The sequence below is a fragment of the Hydra viridissima genome, unplaced genomic scaffold, assembly GCF_058129835.1.
Source record: "Hydra viridissima isolate aposymbiotic clone 2 unplaced genomic scaffold, HvirCarnegie_v1 scaffold_13, whole genome shotgun sequence".
Classification (NCBI taxonomy): domain Eukaryota; kingdom Metazoa; phylum Cnidaria; class Hydrozoa; order Anthoathecata; family Hydridae; genus Hydra; species Hydra viridissima.
Genome location: NW_028324312.1, coordinates 10,162,346 through 10,187,519, shown reverse-complemented (window position 1 = coordinate 10,187,519; position 25,174 = coordinate 10,162,346). Strand labels below are relative to the sequence as shown.

The following is a 25,174-nucleotide window of genomic DNA, read 5'->3' as shown; positions in this document are numbered from 1 at the left end:
ATTGTGTAATAATTAATAATAATATATAATTACCATGCAAATATAGTAATTGATTATATAACAAAAACAAAGTTGCTAAAGTTAAAATTATTGATGCTTTAGTAGGATTATACCTATAATTGGGGGAAAAGTAAAATTTTAATAAAAATTAACTTAGATCTTAAGAAGATCAAGCTAAATTAATTAAAAATAGAATGAAACTGGAAATTAAATCTACAAAAATAAAATTATTCTTAAGTAAATTAAATTACAGTTGTTTCATGGTCTGAAGCAGGTCCGCGGCGTTTTTTCATGCAAAAAATCTCTTAACAAATTTTATTTTTGAAGTTTAAAACTGTTGTTGCAATATCAAGACCACAAACTCAATTGCAACTACAAAAAAGACTAACAACTTTATGATTTTTACAAACAAGTCCAAACTAGAGACAAACGTTTGTCAAAAAATAACTTGTAATACCTGTTTTAGAGAACTATGACTAAAGTAAAAACACTAAACGAACTTGAAGACAAAGCCAATTGTCTATGCTAGAACAACACCTAATTTAAGAAAGATCTGCGGACACAGAATAAGAACGGCTGAGAAAATCTAGCAGGACTCTCGGCAGGATATCAAGGAGAATTGATTGGAGGATTTTTAGGAGAACTTTTTGGAGATTTTTAAAAAGAGAGTTTTGAGAAAAAAAGAAAAAAGATTTTGAAAGATGAGCTAAAGATAAAGAAGTAAAAGAAATATTTTTAAGGAGAAACAAGAAATTTTTAAAACAAGAGCATTTCTTATTTAAGTAGACATTTTGGCCATGCGTTTTGAGAATACTTTTTGAGTGACGTTTGATTGCATAATATCTGTATTTGAAAATATAAAAAAAAACATACTTGAGTTTATTATTTGAGATATATTAACATTTTATTTACACTTCGAGGGGTTTATTATATTTTAATTATTATTATATTGTTATATTATACTGTTAGTAACTGTGTTGAGATTTTGTTGTTAAGCTTTACGTAGGTCAGAAGTGTTAGAAGTTGAAGAGCCAACCGTTACACGAATTATACACGAACCATACACGAGGCATACTCGAACCATGCTCACAACGATGTGGGCAACCTAGCTAAACAACCATAAACACCCAAACACCCTAACATGACCAATCAAACATTTCCTCGCCTTTTTTTGCTCACAACTTTTTTCCCGAAATAAAAAATTCAATTTTGAAAAGAGAATCTTGGTTGTCATAATATTTTCTTCAAAAAGTTTTTCTTTTATAAAAATTTAATTTTAGTTTTGACAGCTTGAAGTCGATTTTTTTTAATAAAATCGTTTTTTTTTTTTTTTTTACAGGGGTGAGAATTTAAACGTTTACTCAGGCACAATTAAATCTTTTAAAATAATATTTGCATCTTTAAACAGAGCTGAAAAATTCTCTACAATTCGTCATCACACCTTTTTTGAAGATTTTGTTTTAACATTAAATAAATGCAAAAAAAAAAACAAAGTTGAAAAAACCATTCACCTTTTTTTTTTGTTTTCTCTTTTCTCAGTTTTTTTCTGTTAAAGTTTTTTTAATTTTTTTTTTTTTTTATCTAAAAAGATTAATGGTTGATTTTTTAGGAGATTTTTTAATTTCGTCTTTAACTTCTTCCATCAGTTCCTCTGGTTGCAGTTCAAGTAACAAAGTTGTTGGTTATAATATTCAAATAAATTTTTATTCTAGTTAATAAGTTTTTGGATATATCAAAGATGCTTATTGAGTTTAATCAATTGTCATATTTTCAAAACAATTTTTCATGCAAGTGCGCGCATATTATTGATTTTTAATATGCCATGATTGTAAACTGTTATCCAACGATACAAAACCTTTTTTTTTCAATTTAGTTCCTTTAAATTTATTTACTCATAAAATATACGTATAAACGTGAAGAAATTAAAATAAACGGAACTAAAGAAATAAATCGCAAAATGACGTCTCATTAATATTTATATATTAATTTTTATATTTATATAAATGGGTTTAAGAATCGCTAGAACTTTTTAATTTATGGCCATTCAAATGTCTAATACCAACTGCTGCGTCAATCCTATTTTTGAAATGTTTTTGGGGCAAAAAATCCTCAATTAACTGGCCATCAAGCTTACAATATCTTCTAAGGTGTCGTCATTTAATGAAGTTCGCAAAATACTTTTTTGTAAGTTCATACAAGAAAAACTGCGTTCACAACTTGCCGTTGAAGCGCTGAAAGTTAGCATATCTCTAACAAGACATTTATACTTGCCAATTCAGGTCCATTTTCCAGCAAGAAATCTCTATAAATGCTCAACAGTGAATTTGTCCTTAGTTTAGAGACTTTCTCCCTGAATAAAGGCCACTGCAATACACATAAGTTAGAAGTTTCTCTGCTTATCAAATTATTATTCTCATAAAAGTTGCAAACACTTTTTATTTCGTTAAATCCCCATTTTTTTGTCTCTAGCAAACCTTAAAGGTGACTTTCCACTCATCCGTTTTAGCTACGGGAAAGGGATGGGAAAATTAATGACGTGAGCATGCGCAGTGAGTAATTTTCAAAATTAAATTATAATCTGCGCATGCTCACGTGATTAATTTTCCCATCCCTTTCTCTTTCCCGTAACTAAAACGGATGAGTGGAAGCTCACCTTAAAGGATTTTGGCCAGTTTCGACAATCAAAAATTGTGGTTAAAGATTTTAATGGCTCTTGATTGAAATCACAGCGAAATCACGAAAGGAAAAAAGGAAAAAAAAAAGCACGCTATTGTAGAAAGCAATATTAAGTTTAGCATGGTTTTTTTTTAAAGTAATTGCAAATGTTGTCAGTTTTAGTAAAATTTTGAATGCTTTTGTAAATGTATGCAAAAACCATGCTCAAACATAATTACTTTTTTCGTTCAAAAGAAGAAATTAGTTTTTAGCGTGGTTTCTTTTTAAGTCTTTGAAAATGCGTTTAAAATTTTCGTAATTAATTGTTTTTTATTGCAATTACGTGTTTTTTATAATGAAAAAAAAAACAATCAATCGCTTAATTATTTGCAAAAAAAAGTTGCTGAAGTAGTGCGTTCGTTTTGAAAAATTTTAAGCGAACGCCAACGATTGTGTAAGGAAAAGTAAAGGAACGTGACGTTCGTTTTTCTGTCTTTTTTTTAACAGACGTTCGCACGTTCGTCGATTTGTCGCGCTCTGATATTGAAAGTGTTCGTAAATTTTGATTTATTGAAAAATTTAATTTCAAATCAAATTTTATGTTGCTTAACACAAGAAAATGTTGCAGATGAGTTAAAAATGTTGAAATTGTGTTAAAGGATTTTAAAGGACGGGGGGGGGGGGATGGGAGAGGAGAATAGTGCAGGTGGAGAGGGAAGGGAGGAGGGAGGGAATTTTACTACCCTAGAAGGTTTTACTTTTACAAGCCACAGACTTAAACTGTGTTAGATTTAATCTGAAATATTAGAACCTTATTTAGATGATGTTCCCCTTGCATCGATGATTTTTTTATATTTAAAATTTGATTTATGTTTTATGTTGCCTCCGTTTATAATATTTGTCTTGTAAGATAAATTTTGATAATTTATGATTTGTTTTTTCTACTTAAAACATTTGTAATAACTTACTAAAACAAAATAATATCAGAAAACTTAAAATCCTGTATAATAATTTACACTTTCCTTTTTTTTCTGGTGCAAAATCTTAAAACAACTTTTTTTTATATTGAACCCAGTCGGCAAGGATATTCTGATCCAGTGTAGGCTGGAGCGTTGAACCACTTGAACAAAATTTAGAATTTGATATTGAAAAAAAGTCTGAATTAGAACTTGACTGCAAGTTAGGAAAAGCCTCATCAGTTATTCTGGTCACAATAATTTTTCCGTTACAGGTGCTTTCTTACCTAGAGTTTGTGCTGCTCTTGCTTTCCTTCCATTGTGTAAACCAATTGCTCCCACCAAAAAATGAAAACCACCTTTTAAATATCACTTTGCTTTTACATTCAGGTGAAGGATGAGATGGAAGGAGGGAGGGTGAGTTGCAGGGAGAGAAGGAGGGAGAGAAGAAGGGATGGAGAAAGGAAGGGAGAGAGGGAGGGAGAGAGGGAAGGAGAGAGGAAGGGAGTCAAATATTTATTAACTTAAGTTTACAAACTTAAAAAGTTTATATTTTAAGAAATATTTTCAAATTAAAAAAAAAGGACTACCTGAATTAAAAACAGTAAAATTTTTAAATGCGCGTTCTTTCAATAGCTAATCTTTATTTCTGATCAAAGAAAGAAAAAAAAAAAAGATTGTTCCAATTTTTAACTTCAGTTACGAGAGTTTACAATTAAGGGTCCTGGTCCTTTTTAGGGTCTTAATTACATTAAGGACCAAGAATATAAACAAAAAGATAACTTGTCCGAAGTCAATGATGTAATTGTCAGACGTATTAGTTTTTTTTCATTGTCAACTGTTGATTTATACCTATACCTACAAATAATTATAAAAATTTTGTCCCAATTATAACTTCAGTTACAAGAGTTTACAATTAAGGACCAAGAATAATTACTTTTGTTATTATTCTTGGTCCTTAACTGTAAGGTTTCTTGTAAGACTTCTTGTAACACTTGTTGTAAAGGCTTGTAAGATTTCTTGTAAAATCTTGTTACATTTCTTGTAAAAATTTTTATAAAGTAGTCTTTTTTTTTCTATTTGTTAAATACGCAATTGAAAACGACAAATGACAATGACACTACTAGAAAAGTTTATAGAAATCATTCCTACATTTCCTACAATTCAGTTCATAATCACTGATATCATTCATAAAATGTTGTTGTTTTTACATTTTTTTGGTGTTGTAAACCATTTAATTAACGCTGAAACTAAAAATTGTTATCTTCATAACCAGAGTTTTGTAACGAAGATTACAATTTTTAGTTGTAGCATTAGTGTTAGTAGTATTGCAGTTTATATTTAGAGGTAATGGATTATCTTTCAAAGAAAGTTTCTTTGTATCAGTAATTTCACCAAATATAGTTTAAACTGTTCTTTGAATTTTTCTTCGTTTTCTTCGTCCAGAAGCTCATTGTTGTCCTAAAATAAATTTAATATAAACTTTTTCGGTGCGTTTTTTTTTTTTTTTTATAATGTATCAAAGAACAAAAAAATTTACATTAAAGTATATTTAAGGCAATTTATATATTTATAAAAATTTTAAATATTATATATTTAATAAAATTGTAATAAATTTTATATATTTTATAAAATTTGTATATTTATAAAACGTTTTAGAACTATTTTTGAGGAAGACATTTAATCTTTTAACTTCTGGCAAAAATGCCGAACTTTCTGTTAAATTAATAAATAATAGAAATTTAAATATTTAAAACAATATTAAAAACATAAAAAAATTTTGGAAACAAAGTAACTTTCGTCTGAAAGAATTCTTAATGGTTTTGATCTAAACCCTGTAAACCCTGGGTGCCTTTCACTAATTACAGTATCAAATATTTTAAGAACATACCGCAGCAATATTCATCATCAGCTTAGATTCCACTGAAGATATCGTCGAGGTTACCCTAGTTTGGGTAACCTCGACGATATCTTGAGTGGAATCTTAGCTGATGATGAATATTGCACTACTTGATCAATCATAAAACCTGAGGGTGTTGTTTAACGGTACGAATTGGTAAAAACATTTTACAATTGGGATTTAGGAAATTTTGTCTTAAATCACAACCAGAATTTTAATAAGTTGCTTGATTTTAATTAAAGAGGTCCATTTTTTAAACCAGTTGTCATTCTAAGTGTTGATGGTTGTCCAGATATCCTTGCTTTCAAAAGATTTTCTTTTTTATTTGTGCTGATTAAATATATGCAATGGATTTGTATAAAAAAACCATTTAGCGTCTTGTATTTTTATAACTAAATACAACTTAGGTAGGGGAGACCGGGGTTAGTTGGCTTCAGTTTTAGTTTTTGAGCTCTATACATTTCTGGGTGAACTTTTTTGAGGATATTAAATTGCAGTTCAAAAAAATAAGAATTTAGCAAGCATGTTCAAGTGTCAAACATAAAAAAAAACCAAAAAAAAAAAAACAGGTGGCCAAAAAGGGCCATCAAAAAAGAAAAAATTATGTGCCAACTTAACCCGGCCCGAGGTAAGTTGCCTATACTCTCAGGGTAAGTTGGCACACTATATAAAAAGAGAAAAGTTTAAAAACATTAGGCATCTATCTCAAGCGCATATTTTTATGAAAACTCTTGATGATTTTTATCCAAAAATGTTATTTAATATTAACTTTTATTGCCCTTAACACGTTAACTGCCGTATGTACAATCGGCGGCCAACAACAACATATTTTGATACGCCGCTCCACGTTTTACTATGGTATGTGCCACTCACAGATGCGTTCGTTTGTTTACAAATGCACGTGCATGGTTACAGTGTACTAGTCAAATTTTAGATCTATTAAAATATTTTTATTCATACGTGTTAAAGGTGTTAAGAAGGTACATACAACTTTTAAATTATATATATATTATATAAGCAAAAAGCTACTTGCAGACTTGCAAGTTGGAAACCAGTTGATGGGACAGAAATGAAGCATTTTTTAAGAATATTACTTTTTATGGGATTAATGCGTTATCCAAACATCGAAGCCAACTGGGGTACAAGTTCTGTATACAAAAACAATGTTCTACCTTCAATAATGTCAAGGAACAGATTTCAATCTCTTTTGCGATTTTGGCATTTTGCTGATAATGAAGACCCAGAGGCAGCAAATAATCATCTTTACAAAATTGCTTCATTAATTTCCCACTTCAATTTAAAATACAAAGATGTAATGCAGCCATGCAAAATAATTGCAGTAGACAAAAGTATGATACCATTTCGTGGCCGATTACGATTTAGAAAATATGTACAAGAAAAACGTCACAAATTTGGCATAAAATTTTTTAAAATGTGGGATCAAAGAGGATACACATACTATTTTTCCTTTTATGAAGGCAAAAATGAATGGAGAATCTCTTTCCACAAATATCTTTCTTAGTCTCTGTGAAAATTATTTAGATCACGTTTCTTCCGGCAACCGTTGCATAAGTCAAAATAAGTGCAATCTGTTCGACTTTTTTTTGTATTTTTAATCTGTTTTTGATAACAATGCTTGCTATTTTTTATTATTATTATTGCATTTATTTCATTTTTTTTTTTTTTAACTATTATTATTGCATGTTTCATTTTTTAATTATTGCATTTATTTCATTTTTTTTATCATTATTGCAGATATATTTATTCGTATTTAGTATTGCTGTTAACGACAGTTTTTATACAAGTATTCCTCTTGTCCAAAAACTTAAAAAAAAACTCTAAAAAAAACAATTCTGTGGGAACCCTTAGAAAAAATAGAAAGAATTTACCAAAGGATATTGTTACAAAGAAATTAAAATTAGGAGATTTAGTAGGAAAAGAAAAAAGAATTTGGATTCGTTGTATCAAAATGAAAGCATAAACGAGAAGTGTTGATGTTGTCTACATATCACAGATTGGATAAAGTAAGTACGGAACAGAGGATATCAAAAAGTCAAAATGTGTTAATGACTATAATGCATGAAAAGTAGCAATCTATCTTTCTGATCAAATATTCTTCACCTGTGCGAAAATCTCTGGTACAACAAAGTTGCAGTTGAATTATTGATGGGAACATTCAGTGGTCAATGCATTAATCGTGTATAAAACTATTTACCCAAATTGCAAACTTTCTATCACCAAATATCGGGAGAAGTTAGTGGAATAACTATTAAATATTCCAGATGCAACAACCAGAAAAAGAAAAGTGAAAGAGCCGCATGGAATGAAAGAAACAGAAAGAAAAATGCAAAAGAAATAGAAAAATTCAAAAAAGGTTATTATTATTTTATTGCTTATTGCTACAAAAAATTGACGGAGAAACTAGGATATAAAGAAGCAGCAAAAGTGGCCAAACGTGTTACCACTTAGTGTAATACATGTCCTGATAAGCCTCTAATATATATTGTATGTTTTCCTAACCATTTTTGAATTTTTTTAGATATTTGAAATGTGTAGTAGTTTTTTTTGAATAAAGAACGTTTAAAATTTGATAAAAGTTCCATTTGTATTACATATATCTTCATCACTGTAGCGCCGAATCAAAAATACACAAGTTTTTATATATGCTGAATAGTTTGCATAAATTACACTTTCCATCGGCAACAAACAGCCGGCGTACAATTTAGTTTCAAACCTTCAAATTCAAGTGTCCGCCGACATATAATGCGGCGCCTACGCAATACGTATGATTGTACGCCGGCTGTACAAACTTTGCCAAATCCATTCGCTTAAAAATAGCAGGCGGTAGTTAACGTGGTAAGCCGATCGAGTAGACTTTTCTAAGACCTGTAAATTCTAAAAATGTTGTAAAAAATAGTATCAACAGCATTTTTTATAACATTTTTAAAATTTACAGGCCTATCTATTATTCCTTTGTAATCTCTCATGTCTGCAGATCTGTAGTGTTATATAACTTTAGTGAATTTACGGCTAATGCAAAAAGTTGCAAGTTGGCACACATTGACAACTAGCCCCGCAATCATGGTGCCAACTAACCCCAAAAGCTTTTTGCTTACAAAATGGCTTGTAAATCCCCAAAAACGTGAAATATTGAGAAACACAAAATGTGACTGGTTAGAGTGAACCATAGAACACTTACGTCTATTCGAATTTACTTTTAGCTAATGATGTTGCTTTTTAAAATCGAAAAAGTAATATAGTTACAAAAGTTACAAAAAAAAAGCGTAAAAAAACACAAAAACCGCTATCACTTCTATGCGCATGCACTTATAGCCCTGATACTACACTGAAAGATCAATTAGTTAAGTGGAAAGGTTCCATGTGAGTTTTAGAAATTTCTGGTGGAAAATTCCAAAGTTAAACACAGTGTGTCAACTTACCCCTGTAGCCAACTAACCCCGGTCTCCCCTACAACTAATATACTAAACAAAGCTGTGCTATGTGTTTAAAATTGCGTTATGAGTTTTAGAGGGAGATTTTGTAAAGAGAGTTTTGGAAATTGCTGAAATACTTTTAGGAAAGGGGTAAAGAATTTGGCAAAAACGTAACAATTTGTTACAAGAGGGTTGGAAAGGAGTGTCAATATGCAAACTATCCTTAAAGGAAATAAAAATTTTTTGCAATTAAAAGACAAAACAAAAATTTAGCTATGATGCAAATGTAAATAAAAAAACAAAAATTTAGTTTAAACTACTTCCAGATCATCCTCTATCTTCTATTAACTTTTTAATAAAAATTGCAGAGTTCGTTATACGACCTGACCTGACGTGACAACTAAAAATCGTAAAATCCAAATAAAGAGTTTTTTCGATGAGTTTTTATTTTTTGCTTAACATAAGAAAAATTTATTTAGAAAAAGAGAAAACAAAAATTAAGTGATTTCTTTGAATGATTACATGCCTTCAGCTTCAAAACATTTTTAAAGCAGCGCACAGTGGGCCAGGTGGTGGAAAAAAGTATAAAAAAAATATTCTCAAAAATGACATTGTTATATACCATTTTAAAGCTTAAACATCTGGCTTTTATAAAATGTATATATTTCTGTACAGCTCTTATGCCGTTTGCATTTCAAGCTGATAATAAAAAAGGTTTTTTTTTTTTTAAATTTTTTTTTTTTTTTTTTTTATTTTATAATATTTTTCGTGTTACTAATAAGCATAAAATTGTTATTAATTTTTAAAACTTCATTTTTTATTGCACAATTAAATAAAACTAAGTATTATCTATGAAATGAGCTATTCCAAAGTTATTTTGCAAGTAAGCTATATCAAATAAACTGGTTTCTAATGATGGCGTATTTAAAGTACTTTTTTTAGTGAAAATTTCATTTAAATAACAAAATACTTTTACGCTCCAGGGTGCTCCAGAAATTTGAGACTTGAAATATCTTGCCCAATATGTACATTATCGATATATATTTTACCTATTGTCGGCGGATGTCAGCTGCGTCTCTATACATGATTTTTACAAGCTTCATCTTTGGGGCAGGGGGGGCCAACATTCTGGTATTTTTTGTGTTCCCAGGCTCCAATCATCGCGATTTTTTAGCAAAACATCTTTTTTTATCACATTAAAATGAACATATAAATATTTGGAGCTTGTTTCATGTCTGGTTGTCCAAATGTCTAATCAAGAATATATTTTTTGTATTTGTAGGCTGAAAATGAAATACTTTGATATCTATGCATTCATCATGCATAAGCCTAATAATTTACAAATATCTGATTCTGGTATTGTGGACAAACTTATTGATGCTATGAATTTGCATTGCAACAAGCAGCAATTAGGAACAATAATAACGCATCTACGAGATAAGTGGCGCAAGTCATATAGCAGCATGGCTCGATTTGAAGAAAAGAATAAAAAATGGCTTCAAAGCCATGTTCCTGAAGATTTAAATGTAACACCAATACCTATTGGAAGACCAATTAAGGCAAACTTTGATGACTACTCTACTAAAACCAAAAAACATAAAATTAGTCACTTAACTGAAATGTATTCTGCTTCTGCTTTACAATTTGCTTCAGAAATTAAACGTAGAAAAGAAAATCCAATTGAAAAAACCTCAAAAAAAGATGGTAGAATGTCTAAAGATGAAGCTCTTTGTCTTCTTTTAGATGCTAGATTGACAAAAGCTTCCTACCAAATTATTCGAAATCAAGCAGTTGAAAAGGGAGTTGATATATATCCTCCATATAATGATGTCCGTGATGCAAAGCTGTTATGCTATCCTGCAGATATAACTGTCTCAGACTTTTCAGCTGAAATAAAACTGCAAGCTTTGGTGGATCATACAGCAAAAAGAATATGCAAGGCACAGTATGATGTCCTTTGCACTGAAGGCACTCCAGATAGACTTTCTCTGAGATACAAAATAGGCTTTGATGGTGCCACAGGACAGTCCATATATAAACAAATATCGCAAGGAACGGTAACAAGAAATTTAAACAATGAGCAAGCACTTTTTATTACATGCCTAGTGCCATTAGACTTGTGTGGCTTTAAAAATGGAAAACGGTACCCAGCTTGGCGAAATCCACGACCATCATCAACAATGTACTGTAGACCTCTGCGTTTTAAATTTGAAAAAGAAACGACAGCAGTTTCTAAATCAGAAGAGGATCTCATTAGGCTTGAGATTTCAAATTTGCAAGATACTGAAGTTGATATAAATAATAAAAAAATCAAAATACATCATATAATACAAATTACTATGATTGATGGAAAAGTTCATACTGCTCTCTCAGATGCTACAAATTCTAGTCAATGCTGTACTATATGTGGGGCAAGTCCCAAAGGAATGAATGATATTGAAAAAATGGTTTTGAAAAAGGGTATAACAGGCAGTTATTCATTTGGTTTATCATCCTTACATGCTTGGATACGTTTTTTTGAATGTTTATTACATATTGGATATAAAATGACTTTGAAAAAGTGGCAGGCAAAAACAGTAGAAGATAAATTCAAAGTAAAGGCTCTGAAACAACAAATTCAAAATAGATTTAAAGATGAAATGGGCTTGATAGTTGATGTTCCAAAATCTGGTGGTAGTGGAACATCAAATGATGGAAATACGGCTCGAAGAGCATTTCAAAATGCGGAAAAGTTCGCAGAAATTTTAAATATTGATGTTGAACTGATTCTAAATTTGCATGTTATATTGACAACAATTTCATGTGGTTTAGACATCGACACTGATAAATTTGAGGCTTTCTGTTTAAAAACAGCTCGACTTTATGTTCATCATTATCCTTGGTACTATATGCCCCAATCTCTCCACAAAATTTTAATCCATGGTTCTGAAATTATTAAAACTTTAGCATTACCCATTGGTATGTATTCTGAAGAAGCTCAAGAAGCACGCAATAAAGACTTTCAAAACTATCGTGAACATTTTACAAGAAAAACATCTCGTGTGAAAACTAACCAAGATTTGTTAAATCGACTATTGTGTACATCTGATCCATTTATTGCATCTCTGAGAAAGACAGCAGGAAGTCACACCAAAACGAAAAACTTACCAGCTGGAGTTATTGACTTATTGAGATCATCTACAGATGATATTAGTTTATAAATGTGTCTTATGTACCTTTATAATTTTGGAAATGCGTGTACCTATATGAAAGTGTGACTATGAATTAAAACAAATAGTTATGCTCAATCATATTATAATCATCAAGTTAATTTGCATACTAAGTTTAGAAACAAATGGCTTTAAAAATAACCCTTTAGAACTAAGCATAAATATCTGTTGCTATGCAACTGGGGTTGCCATGGCAACCACAAAAAATCATCATGCTCATTCAAATTATAATCATCCAATTACTTTATATACGAAATTTTGAGGCCTATGGATGAAAGGAAAAAAAGTTATGACTTTTTTCCAAAAATATGGGATTCTGGCCCACTGTGCAGCGATAACTAATGAAGCAACGAAGCAACTGTTGTGCAAATTGATTTTGGATTTAGCGGCAGAACTCCTTAATTCTATGAAAAGAAATTAAATCAGAAATTAAAAAAAAAAAAAAAAATTAAAAAATACCAACTTTACATTAATGCAACATAATTAACTTGCTTACTACACATATTTCCAATTCCTTGGTTTTCACTGGTTAAAAGCTATTAAATCTATCAACTCCGTAACGTCATTAAATGTTCTTGCACTTTCCACAATGGAATTTCACTTTTTATGTGCCAAATTATCATAAGTGTACCATATTGTACACTTATGGCGACTATTAAAAACCAATTTATTCATTTTAACGACTAATTTTTGTAAGTAATAATTTATTAGTGACATGTTGATTTAAAAGTCTCAAACGCAAACGGCCTGATCTTCAAAATATAAATTATAATGAACAATCGATATTAGGCCGGGTGAATAAAAATGAGCAATTGCTTTTACTCAGTAATTGGTCAGCTTTACGTGAATAGAAACTTCAACAATTTTCCTTAAGTTTTTATTCACGTAAAATTGAGCAATTACTGAGTAAATTGCTTACCTTTACTTGAATAAAAGTATGAGGAAAACTGCTGAAGTTTTAATTCACGTAAAGCTGACCAATTACTGAGTAAAAGCAATTGCTCAATTTTATTCACCCGGCCTATTATTCATGATTAACTTCGGATCAATTTGCATGGCTCTACTAAAAAATTTAGAACAAAAAAAACCACAAAAAAAAAAACTCATAAAACAAAAGTCCAAATTTTATTACTGGCTAAACACAATTTGAATATTTTAAAGAAAATATATGTTTCAGTTTTGCCTTACAAGCCTCTGAGATGCAATAAGCAATATCTAAGCACACAACTTCTAGGATGAATGATCGTTACAGCAATTTAACTGTAGATCTATGATCTTAAGAAAAACAAACATCTAAAAAAAACCAAAATAAACGATATTTTTCAAGCATACCACTGCAGGGGATGTATTCCTCAAACAAAGTTATTTCAGCTATTTCGACCACAGTTTTTAGGGATAGCGAAATCTAAAGGTAAAATTTTTTAACATAATTATTTAAAGATAAAAATAATTTAAAAAAAAGCAATGCAACAATGCAATAAAGAAATGCAGTTATATTATTGTCTCAAACTATCAAGCCAATGAAATACGCTTATCAGCCATTTTTACGTTTTGCAAAGGTTTGCACGTGAGTTAGAAAAAAACAAGCCGTATAAAACATGTCAAAAGAAAAAAAGAAACCAATTAGATCAACTTGTCAAAGTTTTAATTTGTCAGAGGTCATCGTCATTTTTACAAAGGAATAACAAGAGGTAAGCTAATTAATCAATTTAATTCAGGAGATAATGTTTTTAAATAATAATATATTTTTTCACTTCTTAAAAATATTTACAGCCTACAATGTTACAAAACAACTGAAAAACTATTTTAAATACTTCAAAAAAATTTTATGCTCTTGTGTAAAATTTAGTCAATATAAATAGGTGTTGCCTGTTAACTATCAATATGGTGAAAATTTCATGGAAATCTGATAGGTGGAAGTTTTCAAATATAAAATATGATTGGTGGAAGTTTTCATATATAAAATATGGAGTACAAAGTGACATAACTAGATTAAAAGTAAAAAAGTATTAATTTGAAATATTTACAAAAAAAAGCCATTCGAGTTGGCCAATAAATTCTTTGTCGAACTTCTATACTTTTCGTTCTATAATTTTTTCTCTGATTTTATTTTAGAAAATGCATTAAATCTCTTCTACTTTTCCTTATAATTTTTCAAATAGTAATGTGTTCCCTTCACTTAAATATCAACGGCAAATATTTATGATAAGTTTAACCGTGAGTTTAAGAAGCCTTTTGAAGCATCATGATGATACCTTTTGGTAGATTGAGCAAATTTAATGATTAATCTTGCGAATGTGTTTTTTCATTTTTAAAATCTGTTTCTTTCTTTTGATGTTTTTTTAAAATAAGAAACCTTTGAGACAGTATTCCAGAGAATAGCTAGAATATAGATTAATCACTCCAGAGAATTTGCCCACTATTCTTCACAGATGTTATATTTCTTCACAGATGTTGTTTGTTGGTCATTTCTTTGCTGACGGTTTTTGGAATAATTGGTATATGTTAAACTGAGATAGCAAATTGCAAATTATAATTTATGTTCATTTATACTCAATTACTATTTATATCAAATAATAACAAAAAAGCAGTTTATAAATTTTGGTACACTTTGTTCATGTGCACTAAAATACTTCAAATTTTTAGTTTTTAATTTAGTTTTTAAATAATAGTCAAATGTTTTAACAATCAAAGTAAATTCCTTTTAAAAGCAAAACATACTACCTTAAATTTCATTTGGTTATCGTTCTGTTTATAGAAGCTCAAGTGCACATATAGATCAAGTACTTGACCAATAGCTAACCAAGGTATTTGAACATCTTTTATACCATTGATTTGTATTTTCCGATCAAAACCAATCTTTGGTATTATTAAACGAATTTCGATTAATTTGCTCTCACATGGCGTAATATATATTTCAACCTTCACTTGCGAATCAATAGCTTTTACGTCACATTGGAGCAATATGTCGGAAGAACTTGCAACCGTTTTATTACAAAAGCCGCAGAAAACAACTAAATACACAAAACTTCAGTTCAGTCATTTATTATCGTAAATGACCGAAACACTAGGTAAACACACGTTCGCAAGTGCATCAAAAAATAAATAGCGCACCATTAAACTTTAAAACTTTTTTTGCAAAAACGACCAGAATCTCAATTTGTAACACACACTGATAAAATGATAATTGTTCAATGAGCAAGGTAAACAACAACTCTGTCGTTTTTTTTATGACTTTTACGAACAAGTCGAGACCATTAGCAAACGTTAATCAAAAGGTAACTAGTAAAACCTGTTTTTGAGAACCATGACTAAAGAGGTCTAGACAAAAACATTAAACGAACTTGAAGACAAATCGATTGGTCTATACTAGAACAGCACCTAGTTTAAGAAATATCTACGGATACACAAAAAAAGAACGGTTGAGAAAATCTAGCAGGATTCTCGGGAGGATCGGAAAGGATGATTTTTAGGAGAAATTTTGTGAGACTTTTTAAAATGAGAAAAATAATATCTTTGATAAAAAGAGCAAATAGATTTCGAAAGAAGAAATAAAGAAAACAAGTAAAATGATATTTTCACAAAGATAAAAAATTTTTAAAATGGAGAATATTTCTAAAGTAGGTAGACAGTTTGACCATGACAGTTTAACCATGAGTTTTGGCCTAAAAGTGGTAAAGGAATATTTTTGAGTGACCTAATAATCTGTATTTGTACTAAAAAGATATACAAGTGTTAAATATTAAAAAGATATACCAGAGTATAATATTTGAGGCATTTGTTAAGTTAAATGAGAAAACACTTCTTTTTTTGCATAGCCCTATATAAATATATAGTTTAATTGTTTAAAAAATCACATAACCGTTGGTATTACATATCTTACTAACTAGAATTACTATGAGTAATTCTAGTTACTATGGTTACTATGAGTATTTGTACTTTGATTTAGGAGTTATTACGTTGTTACCAAACTCGATTTATTTATATTGTTCGATTTATTTACATTGTTATTAGATGTATTGAGATTTTGATATTAGGCTTAACTTAGTGTAGTTTTCTCGCAACTCATCGTTGAAATGGCATCAATATTCTCTTCCAACAAAAACTTATCTTTACAAGTTTTCTCCTTCTTCTTTATACCAGACAATTTCCCTCAAAAACGTAATAAAAAAAACACATATTTACTAATTAACACAAATTAAAAATCTTTGGTCGATGTCATTTTTACCGGAAGGTTCTCTTTTCTCAATCCTTTAACACTAATGGGATAGGTTTATATTTTGTCCGTCGGGCTTACACCATTTTTGTCAGCTGAAAGATTGTACCGATGTACCGCTTCTAAAATTGACATTTTTGATCGTTTTGCAATTCTTTTACTTGTACGGTGGTTTCTTTCCCACAATCCCATTTTCTTTCCCATTTCCTCCAGGATACTAATCGGCTCGAAATCTAATTACCAAGAAAATTCCTCATCTCTGCAGTTTTACTGAAAAAACTCCCTATTTCTGTATCTCGAGGAACACCGTATGAAGCATTGACGGACAACATCGGCTAATTGTCCGTCAATATTTCATACGGTTCAAAAAAGATCAGACAGAGTATTCGAACTATGGCAACACTTCCATATGAAAGTTGTCATCAAAATGCGTATTTTGATGGTCCGCAATCAATTAGACTTAGCAGTTGGAATTACTTTGCTAACAAAGTTTAACATTCAATCCACTCCAAAGTGTCCAATTCATTGATGTGTATCGGAAATGCTTTCGGTCTCAACTTCAACCAAACTATTTCCATGCTCAGCCAAAGTCAGTTTGTTCAGCCATCTGCTGCGAACTCTTTAATGCGTTAGCAAAATTATCTTCCGAATGAACTAGTTTTACTTTAGTATTAAGATTGTATTCTTCTTTTAGTTTTAGCAGCACATTAAGTCTTCTTCAAATTAACATTTCATTCGTCGCTTTCGATCTCGACCTTGATTTTCAAGTTTGCCCTTTTGGCGTTTCCATCTCACTTTTTACTCTATTAACCACTTTGCCCTTTGGGCGGTCCCATCTCTAGTACTCTATTAACTACTTTCGATTGATCCAATCCTGCAGTTCGTTTTCATAGTTCGTTTTCATAGTTTTCATAGCGCATGTTGGTATTCTGTGTTTTGCAACTTTGTTTAACAACTGGTCGTGACCTTCTCCATCTCCCCATTTCCATTTGACTTTCCATTCAACTCTATCAAAAACTGGTTCATGATCTTTCTTTTTAGTTTGAATTTCGTTGACTTCATCATTGTTCGCTCGAAGAACAAACTGACTTTTTCTCATTGACGCTCGACTTCTATTGCATCACTTTTATCTATCACGGTCGAAATATCGTATACTGAATACGCAGTTTTTCTGACAAGTGTCGGAAAATGTAGTTCGAGCTTTAGATTCTGAATTTTAGCAATCAATTTTGTTTAGTTTATCCAACACGTAGCATCCGAAGTGCCATCATACATTTCAAACAAATCAAGCCACTTTATATTAGGTTCGATTGCCTGGTTAACTTGTCTACTAGTCTACTGTTACACAAGTTATAAACCTACAATTGACGGAAAAAACACATACTACAATTTAGTCACTGTGTATTAAGGAAACCAAATAATAAAAAGGTATATAATAAGGAGGTAATCCACTGTTATTCAGGGTGGTAACCCTCCTACAAAAGACATCAAGAGGTAATCCACTGTTATTCAGCGTGGTAGCCCTCTCATATATTTATAAAAAATATATAAAAAAAGCATGGAGTTCGATTATGAATGCTTAGAAGAGCCAAATTGGCCAACAATTCCTAGTGCATCTGCAGAGGTTACCAAAAATTTGCATAAATGGTGTGGCAAAATATCAAATATTGTTTCTGACCTTTTAAAACGACTTAAAACTCTTGAGGATGAAAAGATAAATGTCTCAATAGCAACATCAAATAAACCAACAACAATATTCACATATGCACAAGCAACATCAATTCAGCAAAATCAGTCAAAACCAAAAGAAACTGAAGTGGTAATGATGGCAAAAATTACAAACGAGTTTAATAATAAAAAAAGAATTGAAAACAACATCATTATAAGTGGGGTAGCTGATCATACTTCTCTAGACAAACAAATTAATGAAGAAAATGATAAAAAAACTGTTGAAACATTACTAAAAGCAATTAAACCAGATTTTTCAATAACAAATACAAAAAGAATAATTCGGTTAACTAAAAATAATAAAAGACCAGAAGGACCACCTAACCTCATCTTAGTTGAATTGGAGAATAAAGAAACTCAAAATTTTTTAATTAAAAATTCCAAAAAGTTAAAAGATAATATCAACTTCAAAAATATTTTTATAAATAAAGACAAAACTGCAAATGAAAGATTGTTTGACAGTGAACTCAGAAAAGTTAGAAATTCTAGAAACGCAGCACTTGCTCATGAAGTTGAGGGAACAAATGGGAGGCAACGATACAATGTGCACAATGGAAAAAAATATTATTGGGGTATACGATCGGGTGAACTCAAATGGATTGAAATCAAATCTGCATAATTTACATCTAAAAATTAAAAGATCCTCTACATTAAACTTGGGTATACAAAATGTCCAATCTGCTATTAAAAAATCTGCTATCATTCACGATATAGTGCATAATCATTCTCTAGATATTTTTATACTCACTGAAACTTGGATAAAGTCAGACGACCCTACTGCAATTCAAGAAGATATGGCCCCAACAGGCTTTAAAACAATTCAGTACTGTCGATCAGATCATCGTGGAGGAGGCATTGCAATAATATACCGAGACAACTTAAATATCAAACCACTCTCACTATTGTCTACCTGCCTGTCTTATGAGCGTACATCTGCCAAACTAAATCTGGCAAATAATATCTACAATATTATTGCTATTTATCGATCAAATCCAATCATTCCAACAAATATTTTCTTTTTCGAATTATCTGACCTCCTAGAAGAACTTCAAACATTATCTGGAGAAATACTTCTGTGTGGTGACTTTAACTGCCCAGGTAATACTCCAACAACCTGCAATTCAAGACTTGCTGAGATTCTAGAGACCTACAACATGAAACAAAGAGTTCAATCTCCAACTCGCATATCACCTACTACCGGTATAGCCAACTTGCTTGATCTAGTAATAAGTCGACATGATGATATTTCACTCAACAATATTCAAGTAACTGATGAGGGTATTTCAGATCACTATATGATTCAGGTTACACTTTATCATCAACCATCAAAGAGTAAAACTGTTTGGTTTTCAAAACGAAACTTTAGAAAGCTAAACTTGTCATGCTTTATAAAAGAATTGCAAGTAATGCCATGTTGCTTATCACCTGAAACCAATGTGGATGATTATGCTGAACAAATAAAATCAAATATAACAACTGTTCTCGATCATTTAGCACCCGTTCGGAAATATTCAATGCGAATTGGTAAACATGATGATAAATGGTTGTCTTCAGATGCCAAGAATAAAAAAATCAGACGTCGTAAACTGGAGCGTTGTTATAAAAAAACTGGAAACTTATCAGATAAAAAACTATATCGAATTGCATGCCGTGAGGCATCAGCAGCAATACATAAATCAAGATGTGATCATTATAAGGCAAAGCTAAATTCAGCATATGGTAATCAGAAAGAAACATGGAATATTATTAAGAAATTACTACATTCAAATAGCTCTAAAACTAAAAACGCAATACCAGAAGCAAAATGCAATATAATAAGTCAATATTTCATACACAAACTTGAAAGTATAAAAAATACTATCCAGGAAAGGCTTGCGAATAGCCCAAAATCTAAATTCATTTCTGAGTTATATCCCCCGGTAAGCTTTTTAACAACATTTGGTACAGTCACACCTGCAGATGTATCAAAAATAATCAAAGCTCTCAAACCTAAGACATCGCCACTTGATATTATTCCAACAAACATCCTTAAATCTTGTTCAGAACTTTTCAGTCCAATTATAGCTCGCCTTGCTGACCTCTCATTCAAATCTGGAATTTTCCCAGCCTCATATAAAGTTGCTCAAATAACACCAATTCCCAAAAAATCAGGACTAGCAGAATTTGACTTATCAAATCTACGCCCAATATCAAATCTCAATACAATTTCCAAAATTCTTGAAAAGCTTGCATTATCTCGTCTCCTTCCACACGTAACTTCATCTATTAACTTCAATCCTTTACAATCTGGTTTTAGATCGAATCACTCAACTGAAACAGCACTATTAAAGATATGCAATGACATCCTGCTAAATATTGATGATGCTTTGAACACTATTCTCCTATCTCTGGACATATCTTCAGCATTTGATACAATTGATCACAGCCTGCTGATTTCCCGTGTTAAAGATGAATTTGGTGTCACAGATATTGCACTAAAATGGCTGACATCATACTTGCACTCTCGAAAATCTTTTGTTTCTATTGGATCAACAAAATCTAGACTAATGGCAAATTCAACAGGAGTACCACAGGGTAGTGTATTAGGCCCATTTCTATTTTCCATGTTTGTTTCACCTGTATATCGTATTATAGCTAAGCTTGGTACCAATCATCATCAATATGCTGATGATACCCAACTTTATACTGCCATCAACCCAGGCATAGATAGTATTAATAAAATCAATGTGTGTGCTAATGCATTAACAAAGTGGTTTCTAGAAAATGGACTTCTGCTCAACCCAAATAAAACAGAAGCTGTTTTATTTGGATCTAGAAAAAAAATTAGCAAGCATAAAAATGATTCAAAAATTGTTTTTTCTGGAACAACACTAAATATGATAAATTCAGTAAAAATCCTTGGTGTCACCCTAGATTCATCGCTCTCTATGGACAAACACATAAACAACACTATTAAATCCTGCAATTACCATATTCGAGCACTACGCCACATTCGGCCGTGTCTGACTAAAGAAGCTGCAAATACAATTGCATGTGGCATTGTTAACTCTCAGCTTGACTATTGTAACAGTCTTTTATCTGGTACTAATCAAAAAAATATTAAAAAACTCCAACGAATTCAAAATAGCTTATCTCGAATCATTTTCAATTCTGCTATTCATTTAAATTCAGAAATATTGCTGAAATCTCTTCACTGGTTGCCAATAAATCAAAGAATAATCTATAAGATATCAGTTATCACATATAAAATTTTATTATCTAAATCTCCAGCATATCTATTTGAACTCCTAGAAATCCGAACTTCAAAACATAATACTAGGTCATTAGACAGTTGTCAACTTACACGTCGTCAGCAAAAAACTTCTCTGGGCTCAAATTCTTTTTGTATGACTGCACCTCGAATTTGGAATGGTTTATCTATGAACACGCGAAACTCAACCTCTTTAGAAACATTTAAAAAAAGACTAAAATATGAACTTTTTATAAACGCTTTTTCAAACTCATAGCTAACTTGTTTTAGTGCTTCTGAATTACTTCATCACTATTGTGATTGTTGTAAATAATGGCACTTTAATCTCTAATTATTATTATTACAATACACAAACCATATACACCCACAAAGCACTGAGGACAACCCAACAACCCATTCATAATCACCCAAACACCTTACCATAACCAAACAAAACAAACACATTTTCCAAACAGTAAACACGCCTCTGCATTCATATTTCTCTCCCCTCGCATTTCGCTACTATATTTGTTGCTACTTGGACTCTTGAGCAATCATTTTCTTGTTTAACTCTCGAGGAGAGATGTTTGAAGTACTAAGAACATTTGTTTTTTGGATTTTATTTAAAAACAATTTAATTCGTCCACATGTTACCACAGAAACAGAGAAACACACAGAAACGGAGCCAGAAAGCTGTTAAGAGATGTATATGGCAACCATCGGTTGGATTAACATATTTATTAACCATCACAATTTATCGTTAAGAAGAAAAAATTCTTTAGGGCTAAAAGACCAAGAATTTTTGATGGATATCCATTCCTCCAAAAATACAAATAAAGTATTAATACAAACCTGCCAATATAAATGACTTTTACAAAACACCCGTTTACACAGACAAACCTGATATAACTGTTGAGCTTAGTGAACGCTAGACTATTAGAAAACAATGCAGGATTAAAGCTGGACTGGTAACAAAAGGTAAAGGTATTTAATTGAACTGCGTTTATCGTATTTAAAAGAAAAAAACAAGTTGTTTCGAGTGTGAAAAGAAGTACTCGAGTAGTTGCATCATTGCTTCACCTGCTAATAGATAGGTAAATATTGAACTAACGGCCATCGCTTTTTTGTTAAAGCATCTCCTAAACAAGAACCCTCTTTGTTCAAGTATCTCCTATACAAGAACTCTCTTTTGGAGAGTTTACTTTGCGAAACAAATAGCATATTATTATTAACTTCGTTTTTATTTGTCTCGAACTTTAACTATGCGGCTACAAAGTTGCTTTCATTTAAAAAAAAAAAAAAAAAATAAAAAAAAAACAAACAATTGCTATGGAATGCTACTGCGACCGTTTAGGTCCAAAGATTTTGAAGCGTAAAAAAAAGAGTTGATCTTTAGTATTTTAAATATTCATCATTATTTAAATCAACTTTTGTGCAGATCATGAGCAAAATAGAAATTACCTGGTGATCCGCATAAAACGATTGTAGTAAAATACAAAAGGTTTAAACCCATGATATCTTTTTCTAAACAACTCTTGATTTCTTGTAATATTAAATTTCGTTAAAAATATCTCCAAAAGCCTCAAAACTAGTTTCCAAAGAACAAAAGAGAATTAACTATTCAATAGCTAACTACTACGAAGAAGATTTACATAGTCATTTACGCTCTAAGAAGGCATTGTATCTATTTTGTAAGCATGCAATTCTCGAAACCAATTTTGTTTCGATACGTTACAAAACGAGACTCGTAACAGAACTCTTCTCGAAATGTTTTTGAGTTACGAGGGTAAGGTTTTTAAACTTTCGGGAAATTTATTTCGATTGGGTCCCGGAAGTTACGAGAGTATTGATTGATTTTCGGGAAAAATAAAAATCTATCTCAAAACCATTTTTTTCCGAGACATTTCGATACATTTCGATACATATTGAGGAAATGAAAAAAATATTAATAAAAAATGTTTCAATGGTCATAATTTGCTTTGAGGATGGTTTGCTTTTGCAATGTGACGTAGTTTGAAGAAGTGATGTAGTTAAAGAAATAGTCAAATCGCGAAACCTCATAGATTTTTCGGGATCGAACTCACGACCTTCTGATAACGGGACTCATGCCTCAGACGGCTTGACCATTGAAACAGTGTAATAAAATTTAAAAAAAATACATTATTTAAATTACACATTGTATATTTATTTTTTAAAAAATTAACAAAAAACTGTTTCAATGGCCATCTTGGGTCATCATTGGCAATCAACATCCCATTTAGGCCAATTTGTAAAACTTTTTCAAACTGCGTAACTCAATTGAGATTCAGTCCAGTCAGATTTTCAATTTTTATCTTTTCTCACAAACAATCAATGACGTTTCGCGATTTGGACTATTTCTTTGGAGGAGGCAGGAATCGATCTCACGACCTTTTGGTTATGGGACTCATGCCTCAGACCGCTCGACCATTCAAACAGTGCAATAAAAAAATTACAAAAATACATTATTTAAATTCAACGTTGCTCACAAAAAAAGTAAAAAAAAAAAAAAAATTATAAATGTACATGTTTTTTAGTTTTTATTGCACTGTTTCAATAAATTAGTAATTTAAAATTACTTAGTAACTTAGCCATAAGTTAAACAAAAGCTTAAAAGATTTTAAGGAAAAAAGAAATGAAACAAACACCAACTTTACCATTTTATTTAATCAAAAGTTAAATAGTAATTTATTTCATAAAAAAAGATTAAGCAAAGTCAACAAATTAGGCAGTTGGAGTTAATGTGGCAGGTCCAAGGTTAGGTTTGAAATTTTTGTTTCAATTTCAAATAGGGGTTGTAAATGGGAATATAAGTATACTGTACTTATACAATAAAGGCTTGTTTCCAACATTATACCTAAAAGGGTATTTTTGGGAAAAGTAAAACGCACCATCCCAAAGTATTTATTTCAAAAATTTCATAATCCCAATCAAAAAAACACCAACCCAAAATGATTAATTTCAAAAAGAAAAATTCATACATTTAACTTCCTTAAATTTTGTATACGTCTTGGCCTTCTTCACATTCAATTTAGGTGCAAGATAGGCCAGAAAATCTTTGAAGCCATCCGCCTCGACCAAATTGAATGGGAGGTAACATCTTGCAAGAAACTTGACAATTTCAATATCTCCTCGCAGTTGTTCCTTATCCTGTGATTTGTACTTCATGTACGCATCAATGTTCTTTGCCTTTTCTGGAGTGGTCGGTGCTGCCAAACTTCTTTTCTTTACAGTTCGGTTTAGGACCTTGGCGCTTCTTTTCAGCTTTTTCCTGTTTCAATGCATTCCATTCAACAGGGTGTTGACTGACCATGTGCCTTCTCATTCCACTGGTACTGCCATCATGATCTTTGACAGGTGTCCACAGCCCCCAATATTGCACTTAGCTTAGGTCTTGTCCACACCACCTTCAGTGACTTTCTCCTCTGTGAAATGCTTCCAGATCTCTGTTCTAGGGCTGACCATGTTGACTTGACTTGAGTGTTGAGTCTAAGTATCAAAAATTTTGTCACAAGTTAATTTTTTTCCGGACTTCAATCAAACACGTCTGATCTTCAAAAAGTTCCAGGAACTGCAAAACTAACCAAGCACTTTCCCGGAAAAAAAGAACCAAAATTTGTCCTGCATTTTATGAATATATGGACATTTTGTTAACATGACAATTCTACTGTTAAATATTTTAAATTTTGGTCTAAAATGTTTTAATAATACTTACTTTTAAATTAATGACTTATCTTAAATTTCTTAACTAAAAAAATTGAATCATCAATACATTTGTTTCTAGCAATTTTAACAACAATCTTGTCTAATAATGTTCCTTTAAAAGCAA

General features: G+C 31.0%; 4 protein-coding genes across 4 annotated transcripts in view; 2 read left to right on the top strand and 2 right to left on the bottom strand.

Annotated features, from left to right (window-relative positions):
• Window positions 1–4,889: 4,889 nt before the first annotated feature.
• The window catches only part of LOC149880428 (uncharacterized), a 34,615-nt gene continuing 14,330 nt past the window's right edge, over window positions 4,890–25,174 (bottom strand). Inside the window, exon 5 of the mRNA XM_090071029.1 lies at window positions 4,890–5,072. The gene's annotated coding sequence lies outside the window, so the exon portion shown is untranslated. The remainder of the gene's footprint in view (window positions 5,073–25,174) is intronic.
• On the bottom strand, window positions 9,169–22,938 carry LOC149880429 (uncharacterized). Its single transcript, XM_090071026.1, has 5 exons — window positions 22,789–22,938; window positions 14,879–15,168; window positions 13,487–13,559; window positions 12,489–12,558; window positions 9,169–9,501 (listed from the first exon to the last, which is right to left on the bottom strand). The coding sequence occupies exons 1-5, from the start codon at window positions 22,838–22,840 to the stop codon at window positions 9,480–9,482; spliced, it is 507 nt and encodes a 168-aa protein (XP_089927152.1). The 5' UTR covers window positions 22,841–22,938; the 3' UTR covers window positions 9,169–9,479.
• LOC149880430 (uncharacterized) lies at window positions 9,502–12,219 on the top strand. Its single transcript, XM_090071010.1, has 2 exons — window positions 9,502–9,659; window positions 10,228–12,219. Exon 2 carries the CDS (start codon window positions 10,235–10,237, stop codon window positions 12,143–12,145), a length of 1,911 nt encoding a protein of 636 aa, XP_089927136.1. The 5' UTR covers window positions 9,502–9,659; window positions 10,228–10,234; the 3' UTR covers window positions 12,146–12,219.
• The window catches only part of LOC145195433 (uncharacterized), a 45,912-nt gene continuing 38,479 nt past the window's right edge, over window positions 17,742–25,174 (top strand). The window contains exon 1 of the mRNA XM_090071020.1: window positions 17,742–17,779. The gene's annotated coding sequence lies outside the window, so the exon portion shown is untranslated. The remainder of the gene's footprint in view (window positions 17,780–25,174) is intronic.

What these genes read in the sequence shown, in the direction of transcription:
- LOC149880429 (XM_090071026.1), bottom strand. Translation starts at nt 22,840, where the DNA reads ATGGGTTTAAACCTTTTGTATTTTACTACAATCGTTTTATGCGGATCA. An exon ending in GGAATACATCCCCTGCAGTG is followed by an intron (nt 12,559 to 13,486) that starts GTATGCTTGAAA and finishes TTCTTTTCATAG; the next exon opens with AATTAAGGAGTTCTGCCGCT. An exon ending in TTCGTTGCTTCATTAGTTAT is followed by an intron (nt 9,502 to 12,488) that starts CGCTGCACAGTG and finishes TGGCCCACTGTG; the next exon opens with CGCTGCTTTAAAAATGTTTT.
- LOC149880430 (XM_090071010.1), top strand. Translation starts at nt 10,235, where the DNA reads ATGAAATACTTTGATATCTATGCATTCATCATGCATAAGCCTAATAAT.